Raw genomic sequence first — 20734 nt, 5'->3', positions numbered from 1 at the left:
CTTTGTCATTTAAACAGGATTAATGTTGAATCACTTATGTATCAAAGATCAACTTAAGTAGGGTACATCCCCAATCCAATCCACTGCTTAGCCATGGCTAAGCTATAGGATCAATAAGATGGGTCTGTAGTGGATTAACCAACATGGATTAGCCATAATTGAGATGTACTTAAGCCATCCTTAATCTCAATCTAAGCAGTTACTTAGCCAGATCTATGGCTAAGCATGTACTTGAACCATTGCTCATCTCATTCAAAGCTGATCCTGAGCTAATACTGAGCTGATCCCATGGCTTAAGACATGGGTTAGCTGTACATAAGCCAGTTCTAAGCAGCTACTCATCCAGATCTATGTACTTGAGTCATGGCTAATCTCATTCAAAGCTGATCCTGAGCTAATACTGAGCTAATCTCATGGCTTAAGACATGGGTTAGCTGTACATAAGCCAGTTCTAAGCAGCTACTCATCCAGATCTATGTACTTGAGTCATGGCTAATCTCATTCAAAGTAGATACTGAGCTAATCTCATGGCTTAAGACATGGGTTAGCTGTACATAAGCCAGTTCTAAGCAGCTACTCATCCAGATCTATGTACTTGAGTCATGGCTAATCTCATTGAGAGTAGATACTGAGCTGATACTGAGCTAATCTCATGGATTGACCTTGACTTAGGCCATGGATCAACTACACATAAGCCAGTTCTAAGCCCTTATGAACCTAATCCTATGGCTTAAGCACTGACTTAGCCATGACTTACATGTACTTCATCCATTCCTGACACCATCTGGGACATCTACTTAGCCAGATCCATGGATTAGGAATGAGATTAGCCATGACTTAATCCTTGGTTCAGCTACACATAAGCCAGTCCTAAGTCCTATGCTATGTACCTTAAGCCAGTTCTGATCCCAAATGAAGTCCTTACTTAGCCAGTACTTAAGTCAGTTCTAATCCATGTCTTAGACCATCCAATCTACTATGAACCCAATCCTTGAACCAGTTACTGAGTAGGGTGGAATCAATGCTAAGTCTATCTCATCACAACTCCATCTATTATCAGGCTTACACGAAAACATGGTAAACCACTAGCAACTACTAAGCCAACTCATAAGCACATAGTCTGCCACTTCAGCCAACCACCATCAATAGACCACCCAAACGTCAAGCACATACGAAGCCTACTGCCATATGAGGAAAGATATACCATATTAGGACACTATTCTGTGGAGGAAGCACCACGTCAAGGACGTCAACTTTAAGGCTTGCGGACAGCAGAACGCGTTACAATGCTGAAGTGAAGTATAAGAGCCACGTTGAGACTACAAGCATGAATGAGTCACCTCTTACTTTGAGCTGTCGAGCGAGTGTTCCGGGCTGGCACTGAGGTCGTACCTCCATTATCCGTCTTCTTCGCGGTCTTTGACGTCTGCGCCAACTTAGGCTTGCGACCTTTCGTTGCTGCCATGCTAGTGCCAGACCGGTCAGCGTGTATAAGGATAAGGACCCCATTAACTTACGTAATAGTATTCTCCGTGGCCTTCTCCTCTGCGTCGCGGCGAGCCTTCGTAAGCCTAAGCCTCTTCATGGCAGGCTCAACGGCCGCTACGTTGTCCATTACATCCGTCTTCGCGCCGTCACGAGCCCTCGTGGCCCTTTTCTTGGGCAAGGCCTTATCCGCTGTGGTATATGTTAAGTCAGCGGCACGAGCGAATAGAAATCATGACAGGACGTACCATCGCTCGCAGAATCACCTTTGGGCACCTGAACAACCTCCCAACCCTCCTCCTGATCCATCTGCATCAGTATGGCCACCGGGGCATCCACCGGGTCAACACTCGACTCCTCGTCGGAGGTGTCGTCCTGGTCGCTGGTGCCCACGTCCTTGTCCATGTCCACGTCCTTATCAGTAGCGTCGGTAGCACTGTCCCGGTTGCCCATGTTTCCGTTGTTGTTCGAGGTGTCGTCAATGTCCATGTCGTCGGTGTTTGACGTCACGGAAGGCAGAGCCTGAGCCGCCGGCTAAAAGAATGTGAGTAGTATTCACAACAAGCTAATGAGCACATACCGTGGCCGTGGTCTCCACCGCCGCGCCTTCAACGCGATTGTTCTGCTCGCCGGGGGGCGCGACCTCTTGGGCGGCTCCGACTGCGACTTCTGCGGGCGCGACCTCTTGCGCGTCTGCGACCGCGACCTCTTGCGCGTCTGCGACAGTGACCTCTTGCGCGTTTGCAACCGTATTGGCATCGTCGTTCTCAGTCGCGACATCACCGCCGTGCAGGATGCAGGAAAACTCCCGCCACTGCGCTTCTAAGGCCTGAAGGCTGTTGCTGTCGGCCCACTGCGAGAAGGAGAGTCCCTCGAGGAGATTGCCGACATACATACTGTCATGTATTAGTACATATCTGTCGAATATCAATGACACTTACTGCTTGACTTGAGTGGGACCTCCCACGGGATCTTTGCAGCTGAGCAGCACATAGAAGGCGGCCTCGCCAACGCAGTTGACGCCTTCACCGAGGATGCCCTTCAAGAGGTCTGACAACCTCCCAACGAGCTTCTCGCGGTTCCTGGATACACGTGTCAGTCACTGCACAAGTGGTAGGAGTATATTACGTACCGGGCCATCGCGGTCTCCAGAACCTCGGCGGGGGGCCACGCACGCGCTTTCTCCTCCCAAACGGCCTTCTCTTCCAGCGATAACTGGTCGTAAAGAGCCCGCCGTGCTGCCGCCTGCCGTCCCCCAGCTCCTACTTCGTCAGGCCTCTCCGTATTCTCCACGACGAGGGCTTTGTTCGCCGGCACCTCCGCCCAGAGTTCAGATGGACCCTTGGCGCGTGGCTTGACGAACAAGTCCCTGGAGTCCAGGGTGACATCGGGGGGGCCAGGGGCGGGGCCGGGGCCGGGGCCGGGGGCGGGAGCCGTCGCCACATGAGGAGGGACCGCCGGCCTGCCGTGGTTCTTGAAGTAGTTGTATACAGCCTGTAACGAGGTGTAAGTTTCGAAAGATGAACTCTGAACGAAAGTCAATGAACACTTACGTCGCCGGGCGATGTATTCTGCGTCCACTGTGGCGTGATGGCACTAACGACTTGCTTTCGGAAGTTCTTCCTGACCTTCTTCGTGTCCGGGAGGTTGTTCCATTGCTCGAGGAAACCTTCCATGACAACGTCGAGCCCATTGACCGACCAGTCGGTGCGTAGACGAGTCTTGACCTTCGCATCCGCGCCGGATGGCGTGGTCTGCTGAACGGGTGAGGACGCGAGGGGTTGCTGAGCTATCATGTCGAAGGTCGAGAGCGAAGTGAAGTCGGCGAGATACCGGTGAGGTTGGCTAATCCTCCACACATTTATAGGGGAGTTAGCACTCCGCCAAAATGCTGAACAGGACGCTTACCACTAGTGCCAAACACCCTTCGAACACACACACACGAGGAACCACGTTGAGGGGGCTAATTTGAAGCGCCCGACGCAGGCGACTTGAGACTAGTGCAACTGCTAGTGTCTTGCCGACGCAACTTGTCCGGGTCCCGACATCGTACGATCGCAATCTAACAGAAATGATCGAACAGAACATGATCTAAAGAAACGTGCATCTCAATCTGGTTGAGCAGATAACCACCACAACACCACAAGACTACACGATTACTCCCATAACATCAGACTACCGTCCTCCAAGATCTCCCAAATGTCAGAATCGTGGGACACCCTGTCTGACTCCGTGTTCTCCTCGTAACCCCTCCCCTTGCTCGTTGCGTGCTTGCGCGGCGTGGTTGCCTCCTCCTCGCGCTTCCTCTTGGCTCCGGCAGACGAACCGGCTCCGGCAGACGAACCGGCTCCGGCAGACGAAACGCCAGCCGGGGAGACTCGCAACGATCCCGATCGCAATGCACGACGGGAAGGTGTTTCAGTGGCCTTCGAAGGGGTGGCTGGCTGGGAGACCATTCGCCCGGAACGTAGGACACGTCCAGGCGAGGGTCTAGGCGAAGACGCGTCGCCTAGGCTGAGTGTAGCTGACATTGAGCGCGCCGTTGTCGGCGAGCTTCCGTATATGCTTTCTAGCAGAGACGGCAAGGGTGGAGGGCCTTCGTCTTCGCCGGTTGCGAGGATGGTGACGCCGGGGCAAGGGACGACACCCCGGCGCCTGTAAATGAGGACCTCGTCGTGTGTCACGTACCGCGGAACGTGCACACGCGGCCATGGAACGAACCGTTTGAGGCGAATATCGTAGGTCTCATAGTCTTTCGTCTTGATCTCTGGCCCAAGTACATCACAGGTCAGTGGCTGACGAAATACGACCTCGAGGAGGTCATGATCTCGTACAGCACAGACAACTGGGATTTCGAGTGGCTCTTCACCGCCCTAGTAATGTGTTAGCCCTGTAATCACCCCGATAACCTCATACATACCTTGATGTAGACATAAGCGTCCTTGATGATCGTGTCCAGGCGCGGTCGCCCCCGCTTCTTCTCGTCCGCAGGGGCATCGCCGCGTTCGTCGTCTTCCTCGGAGGGTAGCTCCGGACCAACGTACAGTGCGCCGCTCAGATCGGTGGGTAACCCGAGCCGAGTGACTTCCTGACGGACACGTTTGCGATCGGCATCGCTCATTTGTTCGATCGCTGGCTGCAAATGGTGCGCGCATTTGCGATTGGCGGGCAAGGGACACTGGTAGGACATCACGTCAGTTGTGGAAGGTAACCAGCGAATAAGGGCTTACAATCCCAAAGACCATCCCCAGCGTGCGTTCTTTGGTTTGTCCCAAGCTAGCGACGGGGATATGGGCGACGTTGCGGTACGTGGTGCAAGGAAGCAAGCTCTTGCGCAAGAGAGCGCGGGGCGGTAGGTATCGGTTGACGATGTCCTTGACGCGCTTGTCGTTGTTGCGAGCCATGCTGTCGAGACGAGACGAGGATCAGTGAGCAGAGGGCTCAAATCGCCCCTCCTTATATACCCTTTTGCACTTCTGCTCAGTCAGTAATACATGCAGCAGAAATCTCACGACACAGTCTGAGCGATACTGCAGGGAGCCACTTACCAAACCCAGATGCCCCATCACTCCGTAACGGCCACTCGTAGATTAACAGCTTCACATGCTCGAGATGTAAACAATGCAAGACATACGAGAGCGACACAAGATGTACGAAAGCGACGACAGAAATGTACAGTAAGCAGATACAGCATTTACAACCAATTGGAGGGCAATACAGCGGGCGGCGTGGGCAGGCGATTAAATATCTCGACGAAGCGATGTACGTAGAAGTCCACAGCGGAGCGTTGAAGCTTCGCGAAATCGTCCTCTGAGGGAGTAAAGTCACCTTGCACAACCCTCTTCAACTCCTCAGGCAGCCCTGACCAACGTGCCATGACACCGATGAATTCGACGAGCGTATTGACACTCTGATGCCATGCACCCTGCGGGGGACATACCCATGTCGCCGTCGACCGCTCGCCTTGTTCCCAACGCGGGATCACCCGCAAGCCAGAGCCCTGTGGACTCCAGACACGACAAACTCGCGCCTCGCGCTCCCAGCGCTGCAGCGTCCCCCATTCACGCGAGTGCGTCAGGACGGCGTCCAGCTCCCGCAGCTCGCACCGCCAGTTCACCTCATGAACCTCCCATAATATCTGCGCGCGTGTGGCGGGCGCGTTCGCCGACGTGATGTCCAGCGTGACTGTTCCCCATTGCGCCGTTTGGGTGTTGTTGTACGTCGGCAGCCCTGCGGTATTCGAGAACAGGCGGCGTATGTTCTGCTGCATGTCCCTACGATCCTTGTTCTTCTTCCCAAGGTCAGGCTTTGTGGCCTCGCTCAGCTGCACGTCGTAATTTCCCCACAAAGCATCGCGCCATTCTGCGATGCGTAGCGGCTCAGCACCTATCGTGGCATCCAGCAGGCGCTGCCGACAGAACCCGCGGATCCTCACGTAGTTGTGATGGAAGCGCAACGCCTTCTCGCCTTCGCTCTCGAACCAGAAGGGCGGAGGCCAATGGTACGTCGAGGCGTTAGGCGGCGCAGGCAACGTGCCGATTGCTGTGAGGACGTCAACCCAGACGCCAGGGATAGAACACGCCAACGGCGGCCGGTAACACAGCGATGGGTGGGGTGGGCCCTGTTGCGGCGACGCTGCCGCCCGCTTGCCACGATGAGCGCGGCGCGACGATTTCCCGGGGTCGGGGCCTTGCGACAGACCGGCAGTCTGGGCAGTGCCAGTGTGCGCGCCGCCAAGATTTGAATCTGTGGACTCGCCCGCCTTTGCCTTCTTAGCCGGTGGCGCACCGCTTGATTCCTGCACCCGCGGCAATGGCGCTAGTCTGACATCAAGGAGGTTCTTCAGAACTTCTTCTTGCATCTTGTAAGGCCAATCACCGGGATGCTGTACGATTCCCGCAAGATCGCCATCGCCGCTGTACAGGCGCGGCAGGGATAGCTTGTCGCTGAGGATTGAGGAGACCGGGACAGGACGATAGACCAGCTCAAGGACGCGCAGCTGCTTCGTCAGCGGTTGTATGAACCACACGGGCAGTCCAAGCCGGTGGAAGACTTGCGCCGTTCCAGCGTTACTTGTGAACGCGCCGCGGACCCCAAGGGTCTCCTTCGCCACGAAGGAAGGTGCGTTGACGCGAGGTTGGATGACATCGAAGAGGGTCACCAGGCCGCGCAGCTCCAAAGCGAGTCGTTGGACATGCGCGGCAAGGGCGACGGCGTGTGTACGCCAAGTCGGGAGAATGGTGAGTTGATCGAGGGCTTCGTGAATCGTGACGCAGAGATGGTGACCGTGCTGCGTCTGCTGTGCCGGTTGTCGCGTCGCACTAGCCTTGAAATCGGAGATGACGCTCTGAGCAGCCATCTTGAACAACGTGACGTAGGAGGGTCTCAGGAATCCCAGGTCGGGAACACCGCAGAGAAGGTCACGCTCCCATTTTGTTTCGTCGATCGGGTCCCATAGGGGACCCAAGAGGCCCACGTACACGCCTGGGACCTTGCCGCCTCGCACAGGAATACATGCATGGTGGATTACATTTTTGTGGTACATCTGGGGCCACCGTGAATACTCCTGAGGCCCCCACGAACCGTCGACCCTGGTACAGATCCGCCCTGGAGACGCGACGGGGAACTCGGGCATCCAGTCGGCGTTCGGTGTCGTAACGACAGCCTGCTCGTTCATCGTCCACTCCGTGGCGAGACGACCGTCGTTCCATCGCAGAGTCAGTTTCTCGGAGTTTTCTGCACAACCGAGTTTAGCTCTTGCGCGTATGCATAGATACGCGCGGCTCACCGAACAGCTCTGGTGTTTCACGGAGCACCAGCTCCTGCTCACCAGAACTTCCTCCACCGTCCGGCCCGCGTGTTTGTGAGTCGCGAGAATCGTCGTCCTCGCGTGTTGCCTGAGAATGGCCCATCACTTCTGGCAGACCACTGGTGTCCGAGGGCCGCTGTTGCTCTCGCGGCGGCTCGCGCACTGGGAGCTCATCCCTCGCGGACCGTGTACTCGACGATGGTCTGTTTAACATAAAAGTCAGTCAGATTACCGTGCCACCTCACAACCAAAGCACAAGCACTTACTGCGGGCGTTGCTCGGCACTTCGACGTGGCACGGCCCTCTTGTTTGACGCTCTGTTCATCCCGGCGCATTAGTTAGACCTTCGCAATGCGTCATTGAAGCACTACGCACGCATGCTCCGCGAATGTAGTGCGGCTCCGGTTGGTCATTGCGAGGTTGGTCAACGTCGCGGGGCTGGGACCTCGCGCCGTACGTCGCGCAAGTCAGACATGGAAGACACAGAACACGAGCCTTACTCACCAGTGAGCAGGTGCAGGTCGTACGTGCAGCGTTGAAGCAGTGGATGTCGGGTTGTCGGGAAAACTGGGCGACAAGAGGAAATCCCCTTGTGCGCGCACAGCAGTCGAAGAGGGTCAACCTTGGGTATCTACCCGTGGTCGCACCGCTCAGGGAAGGGTCCGGGACCTTGATCTTGCTGAGCTTGAGGAGGAGGCGAGGAGAATCGGATTAGGGAGTGAATGAACGCGCTAAGAACCGGTTGAGTCTGTGGTTCAACTTTGAGCGCGCGCATTAGTCAAAGTCACAACCTTCCGTATGAGGCAGGGAGAGTCACACTCGTGACTCACACTCACGGCTAAGCCGCGCGTCTTAGTCACAGCTAATCCGAGCGATTGACCAACAACCGTGTTGCCCTCGTCGCCGTCCTCGGTCGCTCAAGACTTCAACTTGAAGCTTCAAGATGCGGGTGTGCGAGCTGGCTATACAGCCGGCTTAGCCCCCGCTCAACACGATGCGCTCCTGCGGGGTTTCCTGCAGCTGAGCCGTTGTTCGACACGACACGCCCTATACTCGTCCAACCCTCCACCCAAATTGCTCTCGTCTCTCGTCTCGAATCCCTCGTCGTCTCAGCAGCTTTATTCTACCCTGCAACACTTATACCTTACCTCACACTCCACAGTGGACTCATCAGATCGCGGTCCAATCCGCGGTGACTCGGTGCGTCTAGAACTGACTAAATAACATGCATTCGCTCTGACAATAAGTACAACACACAGCAGACCGCCAAGACTTGGTCTCTCTGGCGGCCCGTCAGGGCGGCGAATCTGGTTAACTTGCTTGTAGCATGTACGTACTTTGTGCTTCACGGCTTGACTATGCCATTGCTGTGATCTGTGTAGTAACCAATTCACTCCTTTCCTAGCCTGAATGATATGCCGCGCCCGATGGACCGCCATCGACATCCGTTCCAGGCCAAACACAAGAGTGGCGCGTGCTTCACAGGTAAATTCCTGCCGTACCCTCGGCGTAGGCTGTAGTATTCAACTGATCTCGATTGACAGCAAGCGACGTCGATCGGCAACACTTCACTAGTTTCGTTGCGCAAAGGCCAAGGGAAAAAGCGGGGCGCAGAACATCGCTACCCGCGGAGAAATCTATTCTGGCAACCGGGCGTCGGGGATGATGCAACGCGCTGATGCGCTGTTCCGCGTTGCGCGTTCCCGCGACCTGTATCTGGCGAGATGAGATCGTAGGCATCGGGGGACCACGGCGGGACTTGGATGTTGGGCGAGTAGAGTAGACAGTGCTCCCTTTGTATACTGTGATCATGGACAACTCTCGACCCTTCCTGGATTGACGGGCACCTTGGGTGTGCTATCACGAGAATGTCGCGTCGCCGAAACAAGCGTCCTCATGCGCACGTCGCCGGTCCTCATGTACATGTCGACGACATACTACCTCCTGCCGTAGCGATCACTCAGGCCATCTCAGTACCTCGAGAAGGTCGCGCTCGATACTCAAGACCTATCACACATCGCACAGAAGCGTCTCCTGTCAAGAAGCGACTCCGCCTCGCTAGCCCGTCTCCACAACCCACAGCTGAGAGCGCGCCAGAGGCCGCATCGACGAGTGCACAAGACGGCGATGGAGCACGCGCCAGCGCATCGAGCACCGGGCAAGGACGTAAAGTCAAGGTACATTGTTTTCTCATATATACTAGCTATCGCTTATGGTGGTCGTCAGAACGGCGTCTCGAAGGTTCTGCAAGAGTGGATGCCGCGATTTCGAGGCATACTCGAAGATATCATGGCTGCTGAGGTCCCCGACGGGATTGGACTGCCGTGCGCGTGTGGAAAGGAGACCGCGACGGTACGATGCAGAGACTGCCTGCAAGCACCCCTCCAATGTCGCTCATGTCTCGTCGACTCGCACTCCCGCAACCCTTTGCATTGGGCCGAGGCTTGGACCGGCTCCTTCCTGGAGAAGCAGGACTTGTGCGACCTCGGACTCGTGCTTCACCTCGGCCACTGCGGCGACCGGTGCAGGTATCTACGAGCTATTGCTACCCCTATCAACTATACCGTCACCCATAGCAACGGCATACACCGCGTTCAAATCCACGAATGTCACTGCCCCGGCGCGCGCGATACTGTATCGCAACTGCTACGCGCCGGCCTGTTTCCAGCGACGCTGGAGCGACCCGAAAGCGCGTTCACTTTCGACGTACTCAAGCAGTGGGATCTCCACTTCCTGACATCGAAGAAAGGCACTTACGACTTCTACGAAGCGTTGCGGCGGCTTACGGATAACTCGGGCACGCGTATTGTCAAGGTAAGTACTCCATGAGTCCATCTAGTTGTGCTGGCATCTAATGGTCTCCCAGAATCGATATCGTGAACTCAACATCGCGGGGCGCATCTGGCAGCATCTCACGGCGGAGAAGAGAGCGGGTTTGCACCATGGGGTGCGCGTTGGCAATCAACGAGCAACCATGACGGTGCCGTGCTTTGCTTGCCCTCGGCCGGACTTCAATATGCCGACACATTGGAAGGACACACCGAAGGATCTTGCGTGAGTCGATTTCATTGCATAGCATTGACTTTGACTAATCTATCTATCGTGCATCAGGTATATTCACGCATGCGAGCTCGGTGGCGACGGCAACCACGGCCTTCAGAAGAAACGCAAGCACAACGACCCAGACGACTTCAGCTTGTGTGAAGGGAAGGGCTACTTTGTCGACCCAGCAAAGATGAAGACGTACCTCGAGGAGATCGACTCAGAACCCGCGGTAAGTGGAGACATTCCTGTGCGCAAACCCAGTGCTGAAGACTTGTACAGCCTGAAACATGCAGTGGGTTCAAGGTTGGACGAGCCCAACGTCCGGGCAAGTTTCGCAATCTCGAGGTTAGCGGCGTCGTGGCTGTCATATGCATCCGTCACGGATGCTTCCGCCCAGGCGCGATGGTTGATCTGCAGAAAGGGGAGCGGTGCGTCTATCGTACCGCGCATCGAGACGCTCCCTGACTACGATTAGATATGGACATATGGACTTTGCCCTGGCCGGCGCGCTCGAAGGCCTCGGCGAGCTCCTACACTTCATCTTCACCTACGACGTCGTCTGTATTTACCACGTCAATCTGGAGAAACGCTTCGCGCAGCGTTTCCCACATCTGGCGCCTCTCCTTAGCCGCATGCAGATGCTCTTGCCAAAGCTGCACATGCTTGCGCACAAGGAGCTCTGCCAGATCCTCTACGCCCTCTGCTACTCATGGGGTGCGGGTCTCTCGCACGGCGAGAGTGTCGAGCATCCTTGGGCGGAGCACAACCAAGTCGGCCTCAGCACGCGCGAGATGAGTGTGGGCCATCGTCACGACGCGCTCAACGCAATTCACAACTACTGGAACTGGCGCAAGATGGAAACCGCAGGTAAGAGATTATACGATTGACGCCAGTTCATAAGCTCACTGGCGCAGCCTCCTTTTTTGCGCGGAAGCTCAACGAGGCCTTCGCGTTGCAGGAAAGCAAGACGTCACTTTATGATGCGCTCACAAAGCTTGCAGGCAACATCAGGAAAAACGTTCGTGTCTTAAGTGGTCTTGTGGAGAGCCAAAAGTGACATTATGTGTCACTATGTGCCACAAGAGCCTTAAGGTAAGTCGATTTCTTATTTTGTCTTACTTAAGTTCCATTAAGTAACCAAAGTAAACACTCATTCCAAGCAAGAATGATGTTTTTTCATCATTACTGGGGTGACTTCTCTCATGATTCTGCTGTGTTTGTGCATATGCTGTCATAACAGGCATCCCAGATGCAAAAATGTCGCCCAAAATAATCTGCCATTTCCCAGAATTGAACCCCTGACCTGCTAAACTAATTTCCCACACTTTCAGCACAAACTTGTGACCACTACACCATAGGTCCCTGTGCTTGTTCCCCTCTACAATAACCTATATTGACTATCTTTCTGGACTTAGAGAAATCTGCAATTGCTGCCCCCTGTTAGCCCAGCCCCTGTGCATCCCTGGGCTCTCAGACTGGCCTCATTTCTTCTTGGCACTATCTGTTGCCTTGCAGACCTTGTGTAGACTCATAATTTGCTCAAGGGCAGGCTTCTTGTCTCACTTTGCATGCTTAAGTGTTCTTTTGCTGTCTCTCAACCTTAACAGGTCAAATATGTCCAAATCCTTGACAATATGACTTTGACCACAACATCTGTTGTAAGTAGGGTAATATACTCATAATCACAGGGAAAAACAAATAATCTTTATTTGTACCCCATTACTGTTGCCAGATATAGTATGTGTTAACTTGTCAGGTGAAATCTTGGTGAAGTCTTCATATTGAGCAATCTGACATCTCATCATGCATATTTTACAGTTAAGAGGTCATTTGCCAACTAATGTGTACTTATGTGTCTTAATCTGCAGAACTAAAGTTGCATATCTTCCAACTTGGGGACAAGACAAATTTCTCAAAGGTACTATAGTTAACTTCAGCAGTCTTCATGCACATGGTGCACTTAATTGAGGAGCACAAGTTGTGAGAGATTGAATAAGATCAGGTGTTCTTCATTCAAGACTGCTGAAGTTAGAAGTGTTTTTCCTGATGAAGAAGGTCGCTGAATGGGAGAAGATGGAGAGTGAGCTTGCTGCGTCTGCCACGAACACTATGGGGAAGCCGGGCAAGCGTAAGGGCAAGGGGAAGGGGAGGAAGGGGAAGGGGAAGGGGAAGGGGAAGGAGAAGGGTGCTGGTACAGACCATCAGTCTGTATATGTGCTGGACGAGAGCAAAGGTACGAGTACTATATGTGAGGAAATAAGCCCTAGACTAACAACAGTCCAGTACCGAGCGCAGGGAAGGCGTACGAAGACCTCAAGAAGCTGGAGATCAACCCTAAAGACCAGTACGCCGCCGCCGCTGCAGACAAAGTCCCACAAGGGACGACAAACTTCTTCATGAAGGCTCTTGACCTCGAAAAGCGACAGTAAGTGTATGTCCCCTCAGTCCACACAGCTTTCTCAAGACCATATGCAGGTATGAGCTTCGTGCCAAACTCAAGAAGAACTCAGCACAGGACGACGAAGACCTGTCTGGAGCCGGCACCGAGCGACATACACTATACCGCGAAATTGAAAAATGGCGCGATCTTCAAGGTTCGTTCATGCCGAACATCAACTTACCGGACATCGATGCAGAGGCTCTAGAAGACGACGACGACGACGAGGCGGCTGGTGGTTGCCCCGAAGAAGAACCCCTCGCGCTTCCCTCCGACTTCTCGCTGTCCGAGCGCAAGACGCTAGGCCTCGAAGTGTTAGCGGTGTTCGAACGGCGCATCCGGCATGGCCGTGCCTATGATCTCCTGGCCGCAGTGAAGGAGTCGCTCAATCACCAAGGAGCATTCCTCGAGGACAAACGCAAACATGCACGCGGTCAGAAGGACAACACTCGCTCGCAAAAGCTAGTCACAAATGCGACAGCACGCACACGCGCCCTCGCCGGTCTGTACAACTACAACCGCGACCGTCTGATCGCATTGAGCGACGGTACAACGCACGACATCCTCTCAGCGATCAACCTCGAAACTGACCTCAAGAGCAAGAACTGGCGGAAACCGCGTCAACAAGGAGACAGCCGTGAAGAAAAGGCCTGGATCTGGACGGTTGTACCTCCCTGGACGACAGATGCTGAGGCTCAGGCATGGGAGCTCGAAGGTAAGTTGTCTTTGCTTTTTGTTCTGAGCAGCAAAACTCAACATCACCTAGTCGACCGAGTGCAATGGTTCCGCGCTCGGGAAGACATGAAGCGAGTGAACGAGGAGATCAACAAGCTCCATGCCGAATTCAAAAGGACAGTGCTTGGCTTCAAAAACATGTCGAAGGCGTGGGAGAGCGTGTCCGTGAAGACAGAGCTTTCACCGGGCGCACGGGCATATGCGAAGAAGAAGGCTGCGATGTTCAACAAGCTAAGTACTCAATGCTCCGACGTATTTGCATCTACGAGACGGGATGCCACCGAGAAGTGGGATTATGCTTCAGTAGGTTTAGACAGCGAGCATTCCCCTTGACCGCGCGACTGACATTTCCACAGACATCGATGGCAAGCACAGGACAGGATGCAAATGACGCGAAGGGCGGCGCCAAGGGCGGTGCGAAGGGCGGCGCCAAGGGCGGTGTGAAGGGCGGTGCGAAGGGCGAGGGCGACGGTCAGGGTAGCGCAAACGGGGATGGTGAACAGGACGGCGAGGGCGAGGGCGAGGGCGAGCAGTATGGCAACGGAGAGGTCGAACAGGACAACAAAGAGGTTGAGGTTGACGATGGAGAGGTCGAGCAGGATGACGAAGAGGTCGAGGTTGACGATGGAGAGGTTGAGCAGGACAACGAAGAGGTCCAGGCGGACGACGCAGAGGTGCAGGACGGCGGCGACTAGGTGAGTAATACAGTGCTGAGTCTCACTGCATGCCATCCCCTGCGCTGTGTTTCCTGTCTCGCGGATCCCTTTCGGTCCTTGCGTTCCATGTCGCGATGTCGTGGCCGTGCATGGCTCGTCAATGACCATCCATTCTGTTCGCCATGTACTGACCCTATTGTTGCAGAGTCGAGTCGAGGGTACGGCAATACCTTCATCGCCTGCATCCTGACCCTCCGTTGTCGGCAGTTTCCCTCAACTCGTACGCGGGCTCGTTTACTTCGGCGTCGTCGTCGACGTCACATTCCCCTCAACTCGTACGCGGACTCGTTCACTTCGGCGTCGTCGTCAACGTCACATTCCCCTCAACTCGTACGCGGACTCGTTTACTTCGGCGCCGTCGTCAACGTCACATTCCCCTCAACTCGTACGCAGACTCGTTTACTTCGGCGTCGTCGTCGACGTCACATTCGCAGCGGTCGTCAGTGGACTGGCCCTACGATCCGTATGGCAGGTACAATTTCAACAACCGAAACAACAACATGTAGCACCCCCGGTGTCGCTGAGCATTAACAACGGTGTTGTTGTGATTAGCTGATGGATCAGGTATGTACATCTTGGATCAGTACATGCTAAGCAAGGAGGCTGACACCGTCTCATCCAGATATCCATGACGACAGAATGGATTAGACGTACCAAGTAGACTACTTAAGTCATGGCAGGGTAATGGATGAGTACATGATTAGACCAGCTGGAGAGTGTATGACTGACTTAAGTACTGGCTAAGTAAGGACTTCATTTGGGATCAGAACTGGCTTAAGGTACATAGCATAGGACTTAGGACTGGCTTATGTGCATCAGGAAAGTGTGCAATTTCTGACGGTATGAGCCTCTGAAGGTTGGCCTTCAGAGAGCTTCAGAAGCATCAGGGCGCACCAGACATCACATGTTGTCAGATCTTCTCATTTCACCTCAGATAGTATCAGACGGTGTCAGTAGCACAGCACATCAGACAGCACATATCACATGTTTTAAATTGACATAAATGCAATGTATTCAGAGACTACTACGATGATCATAATACACATTCGGAGCGCGGCATGTAGGCGGTGTTCATCAACCAGCTCAAGCAGATCCTCGAGGTTGTCGGCGCGGGCCTCGGGCACGTGAACACGACGCACCGGCGGCAGCACGACTGCACTGTGCAGAACGTGCAGCTCGCCGCTTTGCGCCGCGAGGAGAGCGGACATGCGTCTGTGAGCACATCTGCACGGGGGCGTGGCACGGCGGACACGTGGGTGGACTGCATCGCGGGGAACGGCGTGATGAGCGAGTTGGGCGTGGGCAAAGAGAGAACGGTGGCGGCGAAGAGAGAGCGGCGGCGGCGAAGAGAGAGCGGTGGCGGCGAAGGGAGAGCGCGAGGGAGAAAGAGAAAGCACGAGCGCGATGGAAAGGACACGAGGGCGAAGGGAGACGTTGAAATCCGATTGCGGTGTGTGCCGCTGGGTATACTCACCCGCAGACTCATGAGTCTGGTGCACGAGATGCCGGAGTCGCGGTGGCTTTGAAGGTAGTCACCTCAGGCTCTGATCGGAAGGCGGAGGCCAGCGCGACAGGCATCAGCGGGAGCGCTGACCGGCAGATCCAAACGAGTGTCCTCAACTGCGCTGTGCGCCGACGGATCCGCCACCGCAGAGGGAGTAGCTGGCCGCTATGGTGGAGGATCTGCGAGACTGAGTGTCCCGCGGCACGGCACTCATCTTGTGTGCAACCGGGACTGGCGTGGAGAGCGCGTTCGAGGTCGCGCTACGAGAGAGTCTGGGGAGCAGCACAGACCGAAGAATGGGCATTGACTTACCCGGTGGTCTTGCACTCGTGCCCCAGTCAGCACGACGGCGAGATCGGCGCATGGGACTGCCTAGCCAGAGCGCGTTGAGTGCGTCAATAGACGTGACTGCGCGTGGACTCGTCGAGGGCTGAGACTGTGGCTGTTCGGCGGGAGAGCAGAGGAGTAGACAATGTCAGCATCGTAGAGTCGTAGAGGTACACGCACCTCATCACATCCATACTAGCCTGTCCCCCTCCTGTGCCCGCTCTATCAGCATCCGTGCGTCGCCCCGCGTGCCAGTCGTCCATTATCTTGGCCATGTCGGGGTATGACTTGTGTGATGCAGAGCGCGAGGGGGGTCGGCGAAGACGTCCGCGCGGGCTCGTCCACGCGCGAGCGGAACGTCCTGTGAAAGTCGAGGTTGGGCAGCGCTCTGCCACGTCGGAGGGTCGTGCCGGCGAAGGCCCAAGCAGTGCAGGGTAGGTCGGAGAGGCGGGTAAGTCGATGGCAAGGTGGGTGTCCAGATGACGGGTGTATGTCCGCGCGAGCGAACGGGAAGGTGTGTGGGTACGTGAATGTCGATGTGGAGAAGGAGAGCACGACTCGCTGGCGCAGCTGAAGTGCTAAGCGCCTCAGCCACTGCGACACGTCACTGACGCGCGCGCTTGCTACCGTCCTCAGACTCCTCTCGCTGCACTTCACCAACACTTCACCTTGACTTCACCACACTTCCACCTTCGGCCTCGGCACCGCCATCGCCATCTCTCACCTTCGCTTTGCGCTTACCTCCTTTCTACCTACCTCAATAACATACGTGCGGGTCCGTCCGCAAGCGATGTCGGCACGCGAATCAACCGGCCACGCCCCACGATTGCGTGGCCCAGCAGCCGCAACAGGCTCCAAGCGACGCGCGAAGAACTCCGACGGGGGAGGGGGGCGAAGGATGGTCGCGAAGGAAGGGAGAGATGTGGCTAGAAGGCAGAGTGATCAGGTGAGTACACTTCTTGTCGTCTTGCGACTTTGCCTGACGAGCAGTCGAACTAATGCCAGCGTGCGCAGGTCGCGGTAATGATCGCAACGAAGGCGCGGACGCGAACGCATCCGCACAAGCCGAGGCATGCAGAAGCCAGGATGGAGGCCCGCCGAAGACGAGCGCGTCTCTAGCTCGAGAAGCCAGGCCGCTGAGCTCCAGCGCGCCAGCCCGATGAGCCAGACACGCGTGAGCACAACGGACGACCTGCACGCGCCGAGCAAGTGCCGGATAGCGCAGACGTGGACAAGGACCTCGAAGGGAAGATCGTAGGGGACGGGCGCTGTAGGCGACACGAGGTCCTGGATGGGTCACCGGCATCGAGGGAGAAGACGCATTGGATGGACGCCAGGCACGCAAGCGGGTTCAGCACGCCGGGGGCAGGCACGGTGATGAACACGAGAGACAACCCGGTGCACCCATGCCTAGTGAGTACGATCGATCTCAGCTCGTGCGCGTGCCAATCCGCTAACACGAGACTTGTAGAGGTTAAGCCTCAACACAACACGCACGGGCACAGCCGGTATGGTGCTGCCGCACACGGTTGCGATGCGATTGCGCCTACATGCCGCATGCCGATGAGTCAAACCCAAACACAGCACGGCCTAGTCCACCGAGGAGGACCGCACATCGACCACGAGCCCACCGAGTACCCGCTGTACACTGGCACAGCACACAGGAGCTGACCGAGCATCAACCCGGTAGGCCCCATCCTGGCATGTAGAGGCCCGTTGAGGACAAACGCGCCACACCCCAGTCCGAGAAAGGACAATGCCACCAAGAGCATATCCTACCTCACCGTGCCCACCGCCAGCTCCATGAGCCGGCCGCATCGAGGACGATGCAGACGAGCGCCGCGAACTCAGCAAACGGACAAGAGTGCGCCACGCAACATGGCCTGCAGTAACGGGGTGAGCACGAGGAGGATCGCCGCCATGATGTGCACGGGCATGTAGCGTACCGCGCGAGCCTACTGAACTGTATATAAGTACTTTGCTAGTGTAGCTGATAAACAATCGTGACATTTACAAGCAGTACATCTGAGTGCTAAACATATGAAAGCTCGTACCTCTGAGGGTCTGATGCAGCATCTGACAACTCTGAGGCTGTCTGAGTCTGTCTGACAATTCTGTCTGACACAGAGATTTCGTAGAAATCCACGATTCTGAGGTTGGACCATATGAGGCATTCTGATGCGAAATGAAGTGTTCTGAGCGCTTATGAAGCCCCTGACAGGGCTGTCAGAGGAATTGCACGACTTCCTGATGTGTAGCTGAACCAAGGATTAAGTCATGGCTAATCTCATTCCTAATCCATGGATCTGGCTAAGTAGATGTCCCAGATGGTGTCAGGAATGGATGAAGTACATGTAAGTCATGGCTAAGTCAGTGCTTAAGCCATAGGATTAGGTTCATAAGGGCTTAGAACTGGCTTATGTGTAGTTGATCCATGGCCTAAGTCAAGGTCAATCCATGAGATTAGCTCAGTATCAGCTCAGTATCTACTCTCAATGAGATTAGCCATGACTCAAGTACATAGATCTGGATGAGTAGCTGCTTAGAACTGGCTTATGTACAGCTAACCCATGTCTTAAGCCATGAGATTAGCTCAGTATCTACTTTGAATGAGATTAGCCATGACTCAAGTACATAGATCTGGATGAGTAGCTGCTTAGAACTGGCTTATGTACAGCTAACCCATGTCTTAAGCCATGAGATTAGCTCAGTATTAGCTCAGGATCAGCTTTGAATGAGATTAGCCATGACTCAAGTACATAGATCTGGATGAGTAGCTGCTTAGAACTGGCTTATGTACAGCTAACCCATGTCTTAAGCCATGGGATCAGCTCAGTATTAGCTCAGGATCAGCTTTGAATGAGATGAGCAATGGTTCAAGTACATGCTTAGCCATAGATCTGGCTAAGTAACTGCTTAGATTGAGATTAAGGATGGCTTAAGTACATCTCAATTATGGCTAATCCATGTTGGTTAATCCACTACAGACCCATCTTATTGATCCTATAGCTTAGCCATGGCTAAGCAGTGGATTGGATTGGGGATGTACCCTACTTAAGTTGATCTTTGATACATAAGTGATTCAACATTAATCCTGTTTAAATGACATCCCTGCGCGAGAGGACCTCGAGAGGCACATTACACCTGACATGTGTACCCCAGTCTTTCCTGCCACCAGCCATCCCTTAGGGCGTGAAGTGCTCCACGCGACTCCAGAACTCCCTTTCCCTAATTGCTATCAGTATTCGTTCGCAAATGCCATCGTGAGGGTCAGGCACGAGGAATGCCCGAAGGAGAACATGGTTCAACTCTCATTCATGGAACGCGAGAAGATCCTCAAGCACAGGCAAGACGACGACGATAAGCAAGAAGCCTTGATGGAAATGGATGACCGTGAGCAGTCTTATGCTCCCTGTGCCTTTCTTCACACCTCACGATTGTCCATGCAGACTTGTCGGCCACGCTAGACGAAACAGACCTCGTGCCCGAGGCCGCTTCAAAGGTCCTACAGAGCGCAATCCCAGCAGAAAGCACGGATCCACCAGCGTCGACTGCCCGTGCTGAGGACACTGCAGACGCGCCTGTCCGCGCATCGGACGATCACGGCACATCTGAAACGCGGGACTCTGGAGAGATGCGATTTTCGGGTACACGTACCCCTTCGATTGGTGACCGCCCCACCCACGTTGAGCACGCATCACATCGCGATTGGAGCATAGGCGATGCGGGGAGTGAGCATTCTCATTCAAACTCAGACATGGAAGACCTGGACGCGATCTCGCGGGGGGCGAGGAGTACGAAACCCCAGACGCGGAAAATCTACCTGTCATCGTCGACGTGTCCGTAGAGCTGTCCACGCTCGATGAAGTGTGCGGTCCACGCGGCTTCCTGGACGAAGAGGCTCAGATCTTCGAGTATGTATCGCGTCTTCGCAGCTTTGCAGAGCCTGTAACTGAATACGCATCCTTAGGCTTGTAAGGAAGGCCAGAGAGGGTACATTGGAAGTCACGATCATCGACGCAGATGCTCGAGAGCATCCAGTGCCCGACTTGCGTGCAAACAAGGTGCACAGCCAGCGACCGAGTCGTCCTCGGCGGAGACGTGAGTCTGCTCAACATGCTCGTGCCCTTGGCCGATTGATTGACGCGATACACAGGAGCGGCCGTATATTCAAGGAGGCAGGAGATCGTATCAAACGTCTCGGAAGATGTCTTGCCCATACCATGCGACTTCGCAGGCGTAAGTCGCGCTGGCTCGCAGTCGCTATACCACACATACATTATAGTATTCCTCTGCGATGGAATTCTTGGGTAGTATATTTTTTCACTATGTACAGGCTGTTGAATAATTGATCCATACGCATCGATACCCGTATTCCCTTTGCTGCGTAGTAATATTGACATCCACGCTCCGCCACGGCGACATAGTAGGCTACGCGGTCTCAAATCATATCGCAAAATCGAGGTGTAGTGTCTTTAGCTCATTTCGTGTAGCGGCCCATCCCAGCTCTAGCCTTATGGGCGCATGTGGGTCCCGTGGCTCTTCCCACATTCATCGAGTCTCAGTGCTGCAGACGGATCGTCGCTCGGCACCTAGGCGCCTAGACCCCTCTTGCCGCTAGCTAGCAGCGCGATGCTGTCGATTCCCGACTGAAAATCAGGATCTGATTGCTGGCG

The 20734-nt window shown here is 54.8% G+C and overlaps 4 protein-coding genes across 4 annotated transcripts; 1 reads left to right on the top strand and 3 right to left on the bottom strand.

The window, feature by feature from the left end:
• Positions 1-1281: 1281 nt before the first annotated feature.
• On the bottom strand, positions 1282-4889 carry C8Q71DRAFT_728219 (uncharacterized protein; the record flags this gene model as incomplete). Its single annotated transcript, XM_047921935.1, has 13 exons — positions 1282-1319; positions 1393-1466; positions 1518-1677; positions 1734-2019; positions 2066-2381; positions 2427-2567; positions 2618-2979; positions 3039-3336; positions 3425-3547; positions 3655-4140; positions 4207-4358; positions 4406-4663; positions 4716-4889. 13 exons carry the CDS (start codon positions 4887-4889, stop codon positions 1282-1284), a joined length of 2868 nt encoding a protein of 955 aa, XP_047772728.1.
• Positions 4890-5179: 290 nt separating this feature from the next.
• On the bottom strand, positions 5180-7162 carry C8Q71DRAFT_718560 (uncharacterized protein; the record flags this gene model as incomplete). The annotated part of the gene is made up of 1 exon (XM_047921239.1): positions 5180-7162. The coding sequence occupies one exon, from the start codon at positions 7160-7162 to the stop codon at positions 5180-5182; it is 1983 nt and encodes a 660-aa protein (XP_047772727.1).
• Positions 7163-9162: 2000 nt separating this feature from the next.
• Positions 9163-14206, top strand: C8Q71DRAFT_863429 (uncharacterized protein; the record flags this gene model as incomplete). The annotated part of the gene is made up of 13 exons (XM_047928170.1): positions 9163-9471; positions 9521-10108; positions 10161-10348; positions 10406-10568; positions 10619-10767; positions 10815-11206; positions 11254-11357; positions 11423-11431; positions 12368-12572; positions 12623-12764; positions 12815-13491; positions 13543-13814; positions 13868-14206. The coding sequence occupies 13 exons, from the start codon at positions 9163-9165 to the stop codon at positions 14204-14206; spliced, it is 3537 nt and encodes a 1178-aa protein (XP_047772726.1).
• Positions 14207-15212: 1006 nt separating this feature from the next.
• Positions 15213-15919, bottom strand: C8Q71DRAFT_443133 (uncharacterized protein). Its single transcript, XM_047918576.1, has one exon. The coding sequence runs from the start codon at positions 15711-15713 to the stop codon at positions 15261-15263; it is 453 nt and encodes a 150-aa protein (XP_047772725.1). The 5' UTR covers positions 15714-15919; the 3' UTR covers positions 15213-15260.
• Positions 15920-20734: the final 4815 nt, after the last annotated feature.

The sequence above is a fragment of the Rhodofomes roseus genome (assembly GCF_022264815.1).
Source record: "Rhodofomes roseus strain CIRM-BRFM 1785 chromosome Unknown C8Q71scaffold_41, whole genome shotgun sequence".
Classification (NCBI taxonomy): domain Eukaryota; kingdom Fungi; phylum Basidiomycota; class Agaricomycetes; order Polyporales; family Fomitopsidaceae; genus Rhodofomes; species Rhodofomes roseus.
Note: the sequence above shows the minus strand (reverse complement) of the source record. Positions and strands in the feature narration are given on the sequence as shown.